The sequence below is a fragment of the Conger conger genome, chromosome 3 (assembly GCF_963514075.1).
Source record: "Conger conger chromosome 3, fConCon1.1, whole genome shotgun sequence".
Classification (NCBI taxonomy): Eukaryota; Metazoa; Chordata; class Actinopteri; order Anguilliformes; family Congridae; genus Conger; species Conger conger.
In genome coordinates this window covers 29,415,451-29,435,499 of record NC_083762.1, presented here as the reverse complement: position 1 = coordinate 29,435,499, position 20,049 = coordinate 29,415,451, and the positions used below count along the sequence as shown (strand labels likewise).

Below are 20,049 nucleotides of genomic sequence, written 5' to 3'. Positions count from 1 at the left end.
AGCCTTCATAACTTCAAAGGCATTGAGTCCTTTTTTCTATTTTTACATTTCTGTAATTATGCCCAATAATGGGCTAAATTATCATATTCCAGTTAAAATGAAGAGCTCTGACAAAATGTGTACAATTTACAGCATTTTCAGGGAAAACGGGAGGTCAGAACAAGCTGTTTTCATTTACTCTCATAAAACACGGCATAATAAATCCATTTGCATTGGCTCCCAGCAGTCGGAAGATAATGCTCTTTGTTGCTGATAACCAGATCCCCAGCCTGTTGGATGTTAGCCTATCTCTACACCACAAGAATAAATGGTCAGGGATGTTTGGGGCTGCAGGACATTCATTTAATTAGGTTGGACCGAGTCAATAGAAATGCTTAATCCTGTTGGGTTGACTATCCTTGTTTGGTTACCTCGGTGGTGACGGTGGAGGTAGTGGTTGTGGTCACATCCCACCGCAGTGTCAAGCTCTGCCCTTGCTGTTATGGGCACATCTGTCCCTCTTTCCAGGCATGCCTACCACAGCGCACTGGATGGGGGGGGTGGGAAGGGAGTAGACCATGTGGAGAAGAGTGGTCAGACCCAGGCCGACGGACACATCAGTCTGCCCTCCACCATGCTGTTTCCCCCGCCGGGCCCATCTGATAAAGTGCTTCCAGTCAGTGTGGGGCTCCTCTGACCACAGCCGGGAAAGATTGTCATCTTCGCTGATGTGCGCTGCCAGTAATTCCACTCGGTCGCACTGGGCCCTCAGTGTCTCACAGTTTTGTCTCTAATGTTGCCGACACTGGAAAATCTCTGGTTTCCTAGAGGCTAATCTCTGGCCTCCTTATGGAGCCAAGAGTGAGAAAATTAATCAGATACCATAATTTGTGGATACACAAGTTGGTCAATGCTAGTCTGCATCGTTATTAATTAAATTGATGGTTTCATGGTCGGACATTGTTCTGTGTAATTGCTAGCTAATAGCGGTAAAATCTTATCACATAGTATACTGTACTAGATGTTTCTATGTTTCTATAGATAAAGACATGTATTTTCACACTACACATTTTGAAGCCTGTAATTCCATTTAAGTGCTAGAAACCACTATTTCAAAGATATACTATATATACTAGCACAGTATTATCCCACAGTTCTGATCCTGTATATCAGCATAAATATTAAATGCATAATTTACTAAATACAGAAAAATATATTTGAAAATGTTTTGAAAATATTTAGAAAATATTTAGCTATTGACCCTATCCATTCTGCCCCCTTGTGGTTGAGTCGTCGTTGCGTACATATTTATATCATACAAAAACTGCAACCGCAGAACAGCGATACCAGATTGGTATAAAGATTCTTCGCTCGCGAGAACAGCAGTTTAGATTGTTTTATCAGCCTCTAATTTGCAATACAGGGCAAAATAAAAATAAAACAGCAGGCTCCCCCATGCCATGCTTACAACCCTGACCTCGTCACAAACGCATATTCTAACAATCCTTGATACTATTTATCTACGTCAAAAACATTGTTCCAATATAAGATCAAACCAAATTTCCCACCTGGTTAAGTAGCTACAACTATTTTCCATTTCTGAGAAAACTATGTTTTTGCCAGGACTACAATATACCTAAAATGTCATGTTGTACTTGTTATTGTTGCATAAATACATTGTTAGGTCAATTCAATACCAAACTAATGTAAAAGATAGCACGCTTCTTGTACAGGGTTTCATACCCTTTCAAACAAGATATAATATGTCATATTAAGGCGACGGCCAGTTTAGGGATATCGCTGTGGTCGCATAGCAGAAGAAATATACAGACGTGCGTAATTACAGGATTTGGACATGCTTTAGATATATCTGTAATTGTAACTGCCTAACAGGGCTCTGGTTAACCTAATTTTGAAATAAAGTTCAATTTTTTATGTGATGCAGATATGTTATGAAAAGTAAATGTTTTTTATAGCCACTTTTATAGTACAAATTACTTAGGGTTAGGGTTAGGGTTGTTGCCCCACTAACACAGTATTTCAGGAGCTTATAGTGTAACCTGTCTCTCAGTGTTTTGCACACTACTGGAGTGGGTACTAAGCTTTAGAAAAGATTTGCAGTTTTTCTATAAGCTGCCATTATTACCAGCCCTTGATCCAGGCTTAGTTACGTTGTGTGACTATATCTAGTGGCACATTTTTTTTCTGTGAATAATCATGTTCATAAACACTGCAGGAATGCTTTGTCACAAAGCTTATCTGACGAACAAGGCTTTGTAAATATGTTTGCGAAGGGAATTTGAAAGCATTGTCATGTGGAATTAGAAAGCTTTTTTATTTATTTATTAATTTATGTGTGCTTCCCGTTCACTTTCTTTTGATGAGTGATAAGGAAAGAAAAGTGGTTTCCAAAGCGTGAATTTCACTTCAATTGTATTGAAAGTGATCTCTGTAATCACTTGCCATAGATGGTGTTCAATTGTGCTTTCTGAATGAATACTTTCTAGAATCAGGGCTTATGGTCACATTGACCTGAGCCATGTTCTAGCTTTCTGAACCTAGAAGTGCCTGTGAATAGGAAATTAAGGCTTTGGGCCTTCATATTGATGCTTAAAACCAATTATCATCACCTCAATCAATATATTGGTTGGATATGTCTTGATTTAAATAAATGATTGGTTTAAACTGGTGGCTGTGACATTTTTTAATATTGCAAACTGAGATTTATCACATACTTTGGATCCTAAGCAGGTGTGTTATTCAAGATTTTTGTGTGCTGTAATGAGTGCAAGTAGCCCATCGATAAATGTATGTATTGCCTTGCAGCTGCCATTTTTCTTCATTTGAGAAATCATACTCTGGTGTTCTGCAAGAAAGATGCTGTGCTCTAAACCACACTGGAGATGAATATTTACAGGGAACCAGGTTAGCTCCCTGCACTGGCCGTCTCTCTATCCTTCTCCTTTTAAGATCCAGTGTGATCATATGTAAGCTTTTGCCAAAGCCTGTATGTCCAACAGAATTTGAAAATGCAAGATAGAAAGACAGGAAAAAGCCATTGCTACCTGTCTGTAAATTAGAGAGCATATCTAGCATTGGAAACAAGGATATCAGTAGAGATATAATTTTATATGTTTTTAAATATGCTGTCATCTTGTTATTACTAAGTGTAGTAAGTTGTGAAGTACTGTAAGTTGTGATGTTTCTGTGTTTTAACAGGAAAACAACATGTTGCAGAATGTGCTATATCTTGTTTTAGCACTTAGCACTCACTAACTGTGTGTTTGTTTCAGTGATTTTTGTCCTTGGAGTGAGTTGTTTTTTTAGGATATAATTGAATATAATAACAATGTGGCTCCAACTGCTCCTTATTACAAATGAGAGCGGAAATAGCATTTGCAAGCCAAAACAACACTGTATGGAATTTAAGGTTTTACGCCAAGTCCAAAAACCAAACACTCATACCTCAGAAATTATGTGTAGGATTATTAAAATATGGGGCTTTAAAGATATGGGTAAAAAATAGAGCCTATAAAAACAGTGTATGTGTTTCTCTTTTGTCTTACTTGCTGTGTCTGGTTTCAAAAGCAATAAATCCCGAAATGCACTGAAAGTATTTGTTTAATTGTGGGGAATCTCTCAAACTCTCAAGCTGAAGCATCTTGGCATGTGCTTCTTTGCCATTAATTGCAGTTTATTTTTGACATGATTTGTTGTACTGTAAAATTTAGTGTTTATTATCCGGATCTTTTCATTAGTTTTCTTGGTTTTTACTCACAGAAACCATGTATTTGTTTATTGATTTAAAAAGTGTAGTTACATTTGTCATATGATGAAAAATGTGTCATACTGTGAATGTGTAATAGCAGCAGAGTTTAAATATGGATTATTTTGTTTGCAAGATAGCCAGATCTTGATGGAGCAAATTAATGTGCCGGGTTTTTAATTGTAATCATCATTACAGGACATCATGGGGCTGCTGTCACTTATTCAAGAGTGGAAGTGTGTTCTGTTTCCCTCACATTTCTTGATGCTAACATCCTACAAGTTTGTCTGTCAGTGTCACCTTTCTCCTCCTGTTAATCAGACGCTACTTTCATGTCCCCGAGCTTTTAAAACATCCTGCAGAGAGAGAGAGACAAGACAAATCCTTCAGAAAGGATAAAATGCTTTTTTATTCTTATATTCTCATATAAGGCTCAGACGATCAATAGCACCATCTTATCTGGGGTAATGGATTCCATATGAAAACAAATTGATTACATATCGTTTTAGAGATGAAAATATTAAATTGTGAATCACCCCTGTCTACACCATCGATTCATGCCATCCCTCATGTACAATAATGGGAGGTCAGGCAAAGGGAAATGCTTTGGATATGCTTTTTGTCCTTGCCCTGTACAGTTGCCTTGCAGTTACAGATTATTTCCCAGAACATATTTAGATAGTTTTTTGATAAAGATTTATTTAAAAAGTATATAAAAGGTATTTTGTGAATGCAGTTTGTTACATGGTGGAAAATTGTATCAAAAAGCATTGTGATTATAGTAGCTTTATGCAAAATGTAGGCCTATTTGTGTGCCCTCCTCCTTCCCATAGCGCTGTCTCGTTAGCATAGGTCTAGCCATTGAACTGTAATATAATCTACAATATATTATACTGTGGGCCTAACTAACGGCATCTAAAGCAAACACTTTTGATTGGACTTTTGTGCAAGCCGTATTTTTCAGTTATTTACTTGCAGATCACATTGTAAGCTAGCATACTTTCATAGCATACTGAAATTATTTGAGAAATGTAATCTAACATCAGGGAAAAAGAAAGCAGGGCAAAAAAGAGGAAAATCGGAAAAGTGAAAAGCTGAATTTACTTTAAAGGGAAGAGTCATGCACAAGTGGCGAACCTGAAATGCTGACATTACGTCGGGTAACGTAGACTCACCGCGAACAGTGCAACTTTCGTGATAAATATGAAATTGCTTCAAGATCAGCTTTGGTTTTTGTGCGTTTGTAAAGTCTAATTACTTCCGTTTTTATTAAAACTGTCACATACGCGATCCGTATTGGTATTCGTGCTCCCCTGTGACAGTGTGGTGGGGAAGCTGTTGCTAACGAGAGGCTACGAACTGGGCAGGCTTATATGGCTCAGCCATATAAGTGTTCCTTGTAAAATTGTTAAAGCACCCACGCACATCATTTCATATAGACGGTATCAAATTTTTTTGAAGTTGTGTAGTTATTTGTAGTTACCCATGTAATTATTGCTCCATTTCCAATCAAAGTGTTTTAGTGTCTGTGATAGCCAATTGCCAACCATAATCATAAACCACATTCTTCAGGAGAAAAACTACCATTGAAAGGGCGTTACATTTTGGTGGAAGTGCCCGCTTCTCCGTGTTGTGTTCGGAGCACAGTCCACGTTATTGAGAGTGCCAGTTGAGAGTGACGTTGATACGGCTGAATTTTCCAAGTTCCCCAATCTTTCAAATCGATGCATTATCGCAATGGTTTTAGGAATGACTTTACACCTAGTATGGAGAAAGTTAGGTGTAATGGCCAATTGTATCTTAACTCTACATCGGAACTAAATCAGTTGGTGCAACCGATTTTATCTTCAGTCGATGGGTGCAACCTGTTTAAATTAAATTGCCTCGTAAATGAATTAGCGTTCAAACGATCCTACATTTGAACTTACGTTATACTAGTGCAACAGGCAGCTGGACATTATTGAGCAGTTTGGAAGGGTGAAAACCAGGAAAAAGATCTAACGTGGTAAGTCCAGTGGTTTGAGAGAAGCGCTGACTTCTACACAATGTTAATCTTAATATATTGCTCCATTTTCTAATACACTAATGTGAAGGAATAAAAAACATATGTGCTGGCTAATACAGTAGTCCTGTGATATGTGGTATAGTAGCATATAAGGCAGCATCCAATAGGTATAATTGATTGTGAATCGATTGTGATTGTGAATCTCAATGTGACTTTGTAAATTGCATGCTCAGAATCGGTTGAGTATTTCGCTCTCTTGGGGTCACACCTATGCATCAGCCCAGGGCCTCCAAACCCCTTAATGCGGGGCCTGCCTACAGTAGCACACTAATCTTTGAACAGACAAAAGCCCGGGTTCACTGAAGTCAGAAATGTTTAAATTGTAATCTTATTATTATGAAAATTCCAGTAGCTGTTCCTTGAATATAACCAGGGCATAATACTGTATGCAAAGAAACTGAAAAATGAGGGTGCTCTGTGAGGTCTCTCAGCACTGTTTCTAAAAGAAATAATTTTCATGAAATAATTTGCCATCATTACTTATTAATAGCAATTATGCAAACTAGCCGTTTTACTGTTTCAAACTCACCTTGCGCAGTCATTGTGTGTTCACTGTTCACAAGTCATTGCGGTATCATCATGCGAATTGGAGAGACATGTTAATACAATCAGGCATTTGGATTGGAGAACAAGACAATCACTTGGGATATGTCTGATTGTAGTAACCCACCTCCCCGTGTTTTGAGAAGGGCTATGCAAAAAGTCATTGTCCTTGATTTTCACGTGATGTTGCTGTTTAGTGGGGACATACTAATATTCCCCCTTACTATAACAAGTAGCCTAAGTGTAAAACCTTAGGTGTAGTTTATTTTACGTTATATCAAAAGTTTATTTATATAGCAACCGATTACATAAATCCAACATTCACTATTTTTCATTTATTATTATTTTGTGAGTATTATAAGAATACTTGTATGGTTTATAGGAAGCTGTGAAAAGTGTTTAATTTTGGTGCTATATACAGTGCCCTCTATAATGTTTAATACAAAGGCCCTCTTTGGTTTCACCATTAAGAAATTACAGCACTTTGTATACATAAATCCCCCCAAAAAAACATTATGGAGAACATTATTAAGAGAATGTAATTGCATGCACATAAAAAAACATTCCTCGCACATATAGTGTGTTGGAGATGTCTCCATTCAGTTCATACCTACAGTCACATACAGATCAGTTAAGATATTTTCTCTAAAAGATGGATATATTTAACCACAAGCACTAAGTAATTGAGCTCTGGATGAATTTGGAAACACGAATATAAAAATGATTAGGCTGGACCTTCCATGTCTCCAGAGGCAAATATGTTTTCTCCCTCCGGCACTGTACTGCATTGCTATTTACTTTACAACCCATATTTAGCACAATTAATTTTTTTCTGGAACTGGTGCCATATTATGAAGTGTGAGGTCAGTTCACTGTTAAAAATTCAATTTCACATGAATTCAAATAGACATTAATATCATTCAAATAGTTTTGTGTCAATAATTGTTTTGTTCTGCAATTAACTTTTTTAATCCTCTGAATTTATAGTGGAGCTAAGTAAAGGTCCAGTATAATAGAGTTTGGTGTGTTCTTGGGGGGTATATGGTGGGAGATTGTATATTATGGAGAACCTGCAGTGGGGTGCAAAGACTGTGGCACCCCTGCTTTAAATTAATCTCTTATCCAGAACATGAGACCTTTCTGTAAATTTTAAAGCAAGATTGTTTTCACTGTTTAGAAATTATTATTATTTTAAAGAAAAGGGTCTTGTTCAATAGTTTGGATTATTGTTTGTTCCTTTTTAAAAGGCCCAGACCCAAGTGATTTACTCATTAGGGCTTCACTGAGTCAGGTGAGTATAATTCCAGGGCTGAAATTTTGATCTCAAGACAAAATTAAGCTTCTGAAGTATGCAAAAGAAAACACAGAGGAGATTGAAGCCTTTTGGAACAATGTGCTTTTGACTGACGAAACTGAAATTGTAACTTTTTGGCTACAATCAATGAAGGTATGTTTGGAGAAAAAGGGTGAAGCCTATGTAGAAAAAAACACCTTGCCTACTGTGAAGCTTGGAGGTGGATCCATTATGCTTTGGGGGTAGTGTGGCGACTGGGGCCACAGGAAATATTGTGTGAGTGGAAGGAAGAATGGATATGAATGGAGGCTAATTTTCAAAGGTCAGTCCAGACATTTAAGTTGAGGAGAGGTTGGGTATTCCAGGAAGACAATGATCCAAAGCATACCTCAAAATCAACCATGAAGTACATCCAGGAAAGACCTCCAAGTTTGTTTCTGTTCACTGAGATATTAATTGTAAAAGTATTTCACAGATCGGGGTGCCCACATTTTTGCACACTACTGTATTCTTGAGATCAACTTAAAATATTTTTAAACAGAACACTTCACAAATTGTTCTTAACTTACAAAGGCATACATCGCTTTGTATACAGTACATTTCCCACATTGAACTTTACTGTGATTCTCAAGAAAGAGCAGTGCCTTTGTAAGTCTTGTCAGGTTCAGTATGATGAAAATAAGCTCAATACAGGATAAAGCACAGTATGTGCTGTGATTTTTGCACACTACTGTAAATATTTTCTTGACCTGAGCATGCCCCCATGGGGTAATAGGATGTTGTCCTTAGTTCTGTGCCCTATCTGTACTGTGGCTGCACCACCCAGCTCTAGCCAGTCAGGTAGTCCTACATGTATTTGCAGTCCCTTCCCAATTGTTGCAGTACATCTTGTTCACTCAACAGCTCCAATCTTTCATTCTTGCTGGCCATTGACAGAGACCCAGAGCTCAGTGTTTTTGCTATTTGAAAGGATGGGAAAAGCTGGGGGTTTTTTTTTTTGGGTGAAAATAAACCCCTATTGTCATGGAAATAATATTACAGTTATCTGTAAGGGACAGCAATTCTTTTAAATATGAACGTAATTTTATGGACTGTATGTAATTGATTCCACATGCATTATAAACATTGTTGCAAGTTTTAAATCATGCACACTCCGTGCGAGTTACAGTAGTTAAAGCGCTTGAAATAGGACTATTAATGCTGAAGATTGCACTGTCATCTTATGAAAATAATTTTTTTTACAAAGCACTTAGCAGATGCTCTTATCCAGAGTGACATACAATGAAGTGCAGATCAAACACAGGAACAAGTGTGAAGAGAACCCTAGAGGACAGTACGGTTCCTAGTGTGACCATACAGATACAATTGGAACCCTTGAAGAATACATCAACTTAAACTGGCATACCACAGTTGGCAGCTAGAATACCCCAAGTACAACAATACAATATTCAATACAATACATCAATATCTATATATAACTATATATAAGTTCCATTATAATCTATGGCATATACAAGGCTAATCATGGTGGTGAGGTAGGGAGGGAAAGGTATAGCCTGAAGAGATGAGTCTTCAGTCTTCGTTTGAAAGTGGTCAGAGACTCTGCTGTTCTGAAATCCACAGGAAAGTCATTCCACCACCGTGGGGCCAGAACAGACAGCAGCCCTGACCGAGAAGTGCAGGTGCGGTAAGGGGAAGGTGCCAGGCGTCCCAAAGTAGCTGAATGGAGGGGTCTTGCTGGTGTATAGGTCTTGATAACTGACTGAATATATACAGGGGCTGATCCCTTAACTGCCTGGTACGCAAGCACCAAAGTTTTAAATTTGATGCAAGCCATAACAGGTAGCCAGTGGAGGTTGCTGAGCAGGGGGGTGACATGTGAATGTCTGGGAACATTGAATACTAGATGGGTTGCAGCATTCTGGATTAGTTGTAGGGGTCTGAAGGCGGATGCTGGAAGGCCAGCCAGCAAAGAATTGCAGTAGTCCAGGCGGGACAGGACCATTGCTTGTACAAGGAGCTGGATGGAGTAGGTGGTGAGGAAGGGTTGGATTCTCCAGATGTTGTACTGAAAGAACCTGCATGCCCGGGTCACCGTAGCGATGTTCTCGGAGAAGGACAGCCTGTTGTCCATCACCACTCTGAGGTTTCTTGCACTGGGGGATGAGGTCACTGTGGTATCCCCTAGTGAGATGGAAAAATCAGAGAAGGGAGAGGTTAGGGCAGGGATGAAGATTACCTCCGTCTTACCTGGGTTGAGCTTTAGATGGTGGTTGTCCATCCAGCTCTGGATGTCTCTCAGGCAGGTGGAGATACGGGTAGAGACCTGTGTGTCGGATGGGGGGAAGGAGAGAAAGAGTTGGGTGTCATCAGCATAACAATGATATGACATGCCATGAGCAGAGATAACAGGGCCAAGGGATCTGGTGTAAATGGGGAAGATGAGGGGTTCGAGGACTGAGCCCTGGGGGACTCCTGTAACAAGGGGGCAAGGGGTTGACACTCTTCCAGCCCAGGTCACCTGGGAAACATTTTCATGTTTTCATGGAGAAATGTCAGATGTATATGTAAATTGCTCATTTTGAAAGATCCAAAAATCATTATTTTTTTCCACCTTCAAACATACCCACCGACTTTCTGGTTTCAAATGCTATTTCACTAATACAATATGAAAGTATTTTTGCAGTTCTCTCACAGATGTGCACAGCTGTCTTATTGTTTGAAATGTTTGCTTGTCTCCTATAATTTGTCAGTCATTTTTCAAAATAATAAAGGCAAAATCAGTATGTTGTGTTTAATATTTTGTTTAAAACAAGATGAACGATGAATATTAATGATATGCAAATCTGACTGATTATGCATTTCCATATGTGTTTTATCAATAGAGTGAAATTAATGGAGATCAAACATCATATGAATACTTCATGCAGTTCTCTCATAAGGCGCAGATTATTGTGGACGGGGATATTTTTTAAATTATGCTCACTGGTCTTTTATGACTTCGCAGTCATTTAAAAAACATGTATGTTGTGCTAAATATTTTGTATATATCAGACATTGCCATATGGTTTCTATCAATACAGTGAAATAAATGGAGAGAAAGCAGCATGTATTGGACCCTAGCACAGCCACTCTTGATATTGATGCAAATAAGATCTCAGAACGAGCCAACATTTTAATTATCTTCAAGTAACGGCGTGTTTGTCTCCCTGGGGAGAAATCATAATTATTCTTGGATAATGTGGTTTACAGTCCCGCCTGAATCCATGCAGACCTTTTTTCAGTGATATAGTTCAAAATTGTCTCCACAGTAATGTTAGCATTTTATTAATACTATTAATACAAATTATTCTGATTCCATAGTTGATCGAAATGCAAATTAAAATTCCTCCTAGAAGAAAATATGATAAGAAGAAATATCTTAATGAGCCTTATCCCTGGTTTACCTTTTCATGCTATTATGAAAATGTTATTTTCTTCAGATTTTGTAATCAGTTAGGAAAAGAATAACTAATGCACGATCCTTGTCTGCTTAGATAAAGGTGATTGGTTGAGTTTTTTTTAATGCCTCATAAAATGGGTTGTAGAAAAATCTCTCAGGGCCATATCATCCACTTTTTAATTTATGTTTAATATGCAACCACTTATGCCTCCATATTCAGCACAATCAGATATGAAAGATTTTTTGTTCAACTGTGTTGTATCTGTTCAACATGAAAGATGATAAGGTTATGGTTTCTCATATGTTTTCATATAATTTAGTAGATATTAGTATTCCTCCTCTGATTTGGAAAATACACACTTATAACTTAATAACAGTGCAAATCATGGCCATGTGTAACAGATTAATTTTAGGCTCGCTCACGGTACACGGCTGCATATCACCTGACATCTAAATGAAGAGCCGAATCAGGTTAATAGATGTCAAGCATTTTGCTGCTGTCATATCTGTAATCCTTTATCCGTCCTGTGGATTTAAAACTGCAGGACCGCCGTGTTGCCCATTTCCAGCAGGAGCTTTGACTTACCCGTTAGTAACAAAGTAAAAGATTAGGTCACCCAGTCTTTTTTCACAAAGGCTTTTCTCTGCTGCATGTTAGTAGATGACAGGGATATGTTTCCACATTACGCGACTTCAGCTCAGATCAAGCCCGGCGAGAGTGAAAATCTCTAATAATGTGCCAGCTCGGTGGAGGGAGGGAGGCTTTTCAGTCACTTCTCCTCTCTGGGGCGTGACTTGTGTCACTGTCCTGAGGGGACGTCTGATAATGTTGGCTTGGGCCGCCCGGCGGAGTGGGGGTGGCGCCCCCTCTGGTCACCTGCCAGCGTGGTTCGGGGTCATAACATAACATAACATAACATAACACAATGATGAGAACAAGTCATTCAGCCCAGCAATGTGTGCCTTTTTCCATCAATAAAGTGTACCTACTGTTAAGTTTGCCTAAAAGCTAAACAGTGTCTGGCAACTTATCAAGCCTGATCTTGAAAACCCCCAGTGTTTTTGCCTCCACTACATGTCCTGGCAAGTTATTCTAAACAGTGACCACTCTCCATGTGAAAAAATACTTCTTAATGCCTGAGTGGAATTTATCCTTTGCTAATTTCCATTTATACCCCCTTGTTGTACTAACCGAGCTCACCCTGAAGAATTGGCTGTAGTTCACTTTATAGGGTCCCTCTCTGTGTCTGTGCCTCTCTCTGATGACCGGTCCTCTCTCTTGCTGTTGTGACAGATGCCATGCTGCAGGTGGCGGAGAGGCTGGAGGGCCCCTTCAACATCGAGGCTGTCATGGAGCCCATCGATGTCAAGATATCCGAGGCCATTATGAACATGCAAGACAACAGCATGCAAGTCTCAGCAAAGGTGTGTTTAACCAAGACAGTGTTGTGCTCAACACTAACAGTTTCCTGCTAGGTTAACACTTATCAATGTTGCAGTGAACTTGAAGCCTGTCTGAAAGTAGAATTGAATTCTGAACTGATATATGCATTGACAGAATTTATGCTACCTTTCAGTCTGAATGCTCTGAATTGTTAGACTGCCCCAAACAAATTGGTGGCCAATTAAAAATTCAGGCCTGACCAACAATCTTGTCATTCATGGGAAGGATTTATTGTCCATTAAAATGGGTCTGTTCCTGATTTTCACTCGTACTTGCTTTGATGGTTTCTGGCTGAGTTGCTGCAATCCAAGCATACGCATTTTATTTAATTAATAGTTCACAATTCAGTGCTCTTGTTACACAAACTCAACCAATGAAACACAAGTGGTTGCATTTTATCACTTACTGCTGCAAGAACTAAAAGTCCAATTATCAGTCCACTGAAAAACCTGCTTGAATCGTTTGAATGCTCATTAAGCCCCACTTCTCAAAATAACAAGACAATGCGAATAATTATTTATTACACAGCGTGTACTTTTTAAACTGAGTTTTGGACAAATGTGTTATATCCTACTGTCATATTCAGTGTAATCTAATACATGTGTATTGATTTATATCCCTTATCCTGCTTCTTCTCCCTGTAACAAACAAATAAATACTAAATGCCTCTTTCAGTGTAACTTTTGTCTGGGACTGAAAATGTAATGTATTAATATCTATATTGGGATACTATGTGGGGAAATATTTTGTCACACATTTTTACATATGTATAGAGGCTTATCTGAGTATTGATAAGCCTCTGATTTTCACTCGTACTTGCTTTGATGGTTTCTGGCTGAGTTGCTGCAATCCAAGCATACGCATTTTATTTAATTAATAGTTCACAATTCAGTGCTCTTGTTACACAAACTCAACCAATGAAACACAAGTGGTTGCATTTTATCACTTACTGCTGCAAGAACTAAAAGTCCAATTATCAGTCCACTGAAAAACCTGCTTGAATCGTTTGAATGCTCATTAAGCCCCACTTCTCAAAATAACAAGACAATGCGAATAATTATTTATTACACAGCGTGTACTTTTTAAACTGAGTTTTGGACAAATGTGTTATATCCTACTGTCATATTCAGTGTAATCTAATACATGTGTATTGATTTATATCCCTTATCCTGCTTCTTCTCCCTGTAACAAACAAATAAATACTAAATGCCTCTTTCAGTGTAACTTTTGTCTGGGACTGAAAATGTAATGTATTAATATCTATATTGGGATACTATGTGGGGAAATATTTTGTCACACATTTTTACATATGTATAGAGGCTTATCTGAGTATTTATCATTTCCATGGAGATGGAAATTTTTATGTTGAAAGTTGGGAGCTGTGGGCATTATTATTTTACCCTTAATATCAACATTTTGTTGTTTATTATACAAACAATGACTAATGCAATAGTTCACAAAAATAAATCTATAAAATTACATGATATATATTATGATATATCAATAAAATTAAATGTTCCACTTTCAGTTATATTTTGGAGGACTCAACTGGACTCATTTATATTTCCCCTTAGGTTTTGATAATTCCTTGACTGATGTGTTTCAAGGAGCAGAAACAGCTTTGTGTGCTGACGGTCTGAGTGGAAAAAACACTTGGGACTGAGATTCTTCCAAATAGGACCATGCAGTTTTCCACTTGTGTAATGTTGCCATGTATATAAACATGCTTCGCCCAGTTCTAGGCCTTTGTATTTTAATTTTAGGTTTGCTTTCTGGTCATAAAAATTCAATGTCGAGTAATAATGTGCTTCCTGGTTAACTGCATTTTTCACTTCCCGCAGACTGTAGTTAGAGTAGGAAGAAAAACAAAAGCAGCCACCAATTTTTGGGCAGAATTTAAAAATTCCTTAGCTAACACATTCTTGGAGGTTTGTCCAAGGTCAGGGTCAAAAACAATGTTTCATCCAACATAAAAGGGAACATGTGCAGCCGGTGATCGCTGAATGCCCCCCCTTTTCAGCCGTTTGAAGGTTATTTAAACATAAAGCAGGAATAAAGCATCCAAATGTGTAACTTTCTTATGTGTCAGATATTCCTCACACACGAATACCTTTCCAGAGACCTGTGGTTTAAAATTGAATAGAAGAACACAAAGGGCTGTGCATATGATGTGAACAGAAGTTGAGTGTAAGCTTGGGGCAGCAGGCTTGGATAAGGAGTGACAGGATATGTAAATCAGCTGTACAGACCCACTCCTTTCTTGTGGCTATGGATGCGGACGAAAAACAGCTCCTTGTCATTCAAGCCATTCACTCTGCATCTGGGCAACAGATCAGCCACTGAGCCGTTAGACAGCGCAAAGAAAGGAGTCAGTGACGAATAAGAAGTCATTGAGCTTCCCCAGCTTTGTACATTGCATTTCAAAACTCGACACCACAGGAAATGATGATTGATGCTGTATTTTAATGGCTAAGGACTTTCTTGAAAAAACATTTGAATACCAGTAGAGCGTACATGCATAGTGTAGCAAAACATTTCTCAATATGTGAAATAATCTTTTGAAATCACTTACTGCAACCCGAGTCTTTAAAGGAGTAGTTCACTCAAAAAATGAAATTCACGTATGTTTCTACTTACCCAGAGTACCATTTGTCCATCCAGATAGTTTTGATGAATTGTGTTGCATTTTCTTAATATTTTCCGTAGTGCACACTGGAAAAGTAGACCATATTGGACCTTCATCCTGTGGCTTCAAAGCACCAAAATATTTACATTGAAAAAATCCAACAGTAATGTTTCTTTCCAAATATACTCCTGTAGCTAAGCATGAACATCCACAGAGTTTATTTTTTTCAAGGTTCCATCAAACTAGTCTACTTCTACCGAAGTTCACCAAGCAGACAGGCGAACAAATATGACATTTGTGTGGTGGTGACAGAATGTAGTGAAATGCAATGTTTTGTAGTTTCAATATAACAACTTGTTTAGAACCTACTTTATTAAAGCACATAGCAGCTTAAAAATTCATGGTTGGGATATTAACAGGTGTAAATTCTCGATTTTCGCAATTTGAGAAATTGTGGTTTGTTTTCTTCATACTCCAATCTGCCATCCGACATTCCGCATTTTGGATAGGATATGAATGGGGATGTGAATTTGCTGAACAGGTTCATGTTGGGTGTTTCTGGTCGTTTATGGTGAATATAGGAGTGGACACTAAGCGCATTCATGTGAGCAAGCATTTATGGTGATTTCATCAGATGACGATTTATCATGACAAAAACATGTATGTGGTGTTTGGTAAATCTGAGAAAAAGCAAATGCATGTGTATGCATATACACTTGGAAGCCACTTTATTAGGTGGAACTGTAAATCAGCTTAATACATTTCCAGGTGAATATTTTGACTTACTTTGACCAATAAATTATATTACTACTTCTTTCATCACAAGTACAATATGGCAAGTTGGTTTGAGAATGTCTCAAACTGTTTTTGTGAACTTACATGTAATAGTCAGTCAAGGACTAATGTTCATCCAGGCTTCTTGAATCTATAATAGTTTAAATACTTCTGGGTCCCCTGGGTCTGTTGAGGTAAATCAATATAAAATTAGAATTTAGCTAAAGAGATGAATATAGCAATGACCTGGCAGACATTTTAGCATGTAGCGATTATGTGTAATGGACACTTTCGTTTTGTTTTCTTCTCTGTCCCTGGAACTCTAATGATATGTATGTGGTGTTAAATCCAGCTCAGCAGTTGGTCACATATCTTCCCATAACCACAGGTTTTCCAAGGATGTGGTCAGCCCAAGCCTTCCGGAATGGCCCGCTCCACCCGTGGCATCTCCGATGTGTTCAACGCCCGCTTCAGACCCTACAGCCCAGAGGAGAGGCCCACCACAGCGGCTGGCACCAGCCTGGACAGACTGGTGAGTGAGTGAATGAGTGAGACAGAGAGAGAGTGAGAGACAGCAAAAGAGAGGGAGAGGAAGAATGAGAGAGGGAAAGACAGCAAGAGACATAGAGAGAGAGAGAGAAAAAGAGAGAATCACAGAGAGAGACAGAGAAGCTGGCTCAGCCCATGATGAGTGACTCCGCCTTGGTGTAAACATAGTTAGTCACCGGTGACGTCTTGCATGACTTGACACTGTTTGATTAAAGCTGGGTGATTTGCCGATGTAGGCCCCGGAGAGAGAAATTAATCCTTTGTACCTATCTCCTGGTCACGCTCCTCTATTGAGTTGCTTGTCGTTATCCGTGCTCTGTGAGGAGAGACGCGCACTGCTAATTTGTCCTTCTCCTAGCTACAGACCATTGTCAGTGTGTTTTTCTGTATTTCTGGTGTTCCCAGCTGAAAGCGTACATTCTGCCTATATTGAAGAAAGAGAGTGTGGCTTATGTGGCTTGACAAAGTCCCCAGCACATTCATTTTAAGTGCACTTTTTTAGCCATCAATGTTGCTCTTACACTTCCATTTGTACTTTTGATTTATATCAAAATGATCCAGTTTGCAGTGCATTCATATCAAGGCACTATATTGTGCAGCATAGCCTTGGTTGTGATGAACATCAATGTCATGGTAGGCAATTTAATCAGAGTGAAAAGTGGTTTGTCCTCAAACTTCTATATGAAATCTAATACTTTCATTTTAACCCTCAACATTTCATATAACCTTATCAACTAAACTGAGCTAAAGCAAACATTCAAAACATGTTCTTAAAATTGTGACAGAACAAGGCAGTGCACAATCAATGAATCACCCTCGATGTTCAGTGAACATTTCTGTTATTGCTAACTGTAATGTCTGCACAACCTTTGATTGAAAGAGACAAGCGATGTTAATAGGGTGTCAGAAGTACTTATGTTGAAAGAACTTAACCAGGTGGGGCTGTTATACACTTATCATACGCAATTGCTTTTCTAGTAGTTGTAAATGGTCATTAGTGAAATGTAATGTTCAGTCACTAGGAAGATATTAATATTTTTTGTATGTCAACCTATTCATTGAAATGCCTTTCTTCTTTGTTTCAATGCTGCTTCCAGAGGATTGTCTGGAGGACTATGCAACACAGTGTAAGCCTTGTCATTCTAACTATTCCCCTCTGCCATTTGTTTAGCGGTTTCCTCCAACCCCCTGTCTATGTCCTTGTCCAGTGGTTGTGCACACACTCAATGTAACTTGAAGAGAATTGGTTAAATTGCCATTGTGTTGTGTGGCGACACAGATGGCATTTGAAAGGGATTTAGTGTAGTCGCTTTTTTTTTTTACTCCAGGGCCTTGTTGTGAGACTGCAATAATGGCAATAATGTATAAAGATGAGCTGATGGTGCAGGAGACCATCCAAACCACATTGACACCTCAGGAATATATGAATATCATTTAGCTAGGTTATGTGTCCTGCAGGTGTGATGTATTTTTAGCAGAGCGGAGTTTGCATTCGCTCCTCTCACCGTCTCTAAGTCTCCATGCTACACTTGTAATGTTTAATAAGAATTTATCACTGAAGCGAATGCTCATCGGTAGCTGGCTGTGGAGGGGCTGCTGAAGGTATTAAAGCACAATTAAAGTTGGGAAGACAGGACCATAATTACGACAATAAAGTACTGCTCTCGCCGTTTAGCTGGGATCTTTTTATCACAGTAAAACTGCTGAACACTTGGTTTGAAAACGAGATAAAACTGGAAGACTAAAATGATGGGCCCTGCATTTAGCTTCTTACTGTAAGTTTAAATATACATCCTTATGGGCTGTGTCATCTTTAATCTAGGTTATGCTTTCAGGAGCTAGAGATAGTGAAGATTTGTATGACCACACTGAGCAGATCTATATCACATACAAGAAGCATGCATTCTCATGTGGAGAGATTGCTGAAATGGATACCATTCACCTTTTTACACTGCACTGGCATAATGATCATATCGATAGGCATTAGATGTTTGATGTAATAATTACTTTTAGATAAATCCATATTAATGTGATAATGCTCTACACTTAAGAAGATTACTAAATTGATTTGCAACAAATGATACTTTACTGTAGACGCCCCAGACTAAGAATAATATACCCATATTGAACAATAATTGTATTTTTTTTTTTTTTAAGTAAACAGTTATGTTTGAATGCTTAAATTTGCCATGCCATGTCTAGATTTCAAAAGAGACAAAGATTGGCAGCTTGTTTTGCTTTCTCCTACTTTACTTTCCACTGTAGATTTGGAGCCTCTTAATTAGAACGATTACTTTTTAACAGAGGTGAAGGGAAGCCTCTCTGTAGGCCTCAGTCTGGTTAATTGGCCCATCTATCTGCAGTTCCACAGCTAACGTCACATTTGTCAGAGAGTCATTAATGCACTGGTCAGTGGCTGCGCTGAGTTGTGGCTGTTATGAAGGGTCTGTCTGATTCGTTTCATTAGCTGGTAAAATGGGTCAGCTCTGTGTGGCGCAGCTGGTGCTGGTTTGCGGAGCCCCGTCCCTGGAGATCCTCCCTGGGCACTCTGACCATTACCACCCAGGCACGACTCGGGCCTCTGTAGCGGCAGCTAATGGAGTCAGGTCCAGGAGGACGACAGCAACTCCTACAGCCATGCATGTCAAAATGGCAGCTCTTCTTTTCAGAAAACATTAAACTAAAAATGTTCACCATCAGCCTGCCTACTTCTACCATTTGTTTTTTCCCCCAGTGATCTTACTTAAAATATCATATTGATAAAGAGTTTGCCGCTTAAACAATATTTGAAATTAAATTACACAAAACAACAAGGCCTAAGATAAAAAAAAAGGTCATTAGAGCTCCTCTGAATGCAAAAGAATCAGAAAAAAGATTCAAACATACATATATTAACCTCTTGGAAATCATCAATGTACGAGTATACACCAGGTGTGTTTGTTTTCACATTCAACTAACTTGCCAGGCACAGGCAAGCATGTTAGCAGCAGTGTCTTTGTGGTTCTGTGGGCCAGAACAGGAAAAAGATGGCAAGATGATAGGCGGCATACAAAAATAAGAACTATACGAGGGCAAAAGACCCAAGCATTTTGTGAGAAAAAAACGAAAAATTGCAACAGAAAATGTGACATGTTTATTACTCAAAAAAGTTTCCTCTATCACATATAAACCGTCCTAAGTGATCCAAGTGATGGAAAGTATTTTTCAAAGTATTTTTTAAAGGTTTCTTAGCCATACCCTGGTACCACTTATAAATAATATTTTAAAGCAACATCAGGATATTAGTATACTCGTACCGTATACAAGGCAACATGAATTTGCACAAATCCATATCAATGTTCCCATTGATTAACGTAAATTTAACACAAAATTATTTAAATATCACTTAAAATAGCACTTTTATATTACTTTGAAAATATATATAATATAATTGGCACTAATCAACATAAATGTTGGCACTGATGTTATCTTTTGAGTAAAACTTAACATTGCTGGCCTTGGTAGCTGGTGTTATGGCAGCAATCATCCCCATGGAAGGTGTTGTTGCCGTCCAAAGTACGAATGTTG

At 38.5% G+C, this 20,049-nt stretch overlaps 1 protein-coding gene across 2 annotated transcripts in view; it reads left to right on the top strand.

The window, feature by feature from the left end:
* Window positions 1–20,049, top strand: part of gpc6a (glypican 6a) — a 247,837-nt gene that overhangs the window by 173,355 nt on the left and 54,433 nt on the right. The window contains exons 5-7 of one of the 2 annotated variants that reach the window (XM_061236286.1): window positions 12,384–12,514; window positions 16,322–16,465; window positions 17,580–17,609. In XM_061236286.1, the coding sequence (XP_061092270.1) occupies window positions 12,384–12,514; window positions 16,322–16,465; window positions 17,580–17,609 (305 nt within the window). The remainder of the gene's footprint in view (window positions 1–12,383; window positions 12,515–16,321; window positions 16,466–17,579; window positions 17,610–20,049) is intronic. The other variant, XM_061236287.1, reaches the window with a different exon arrangement.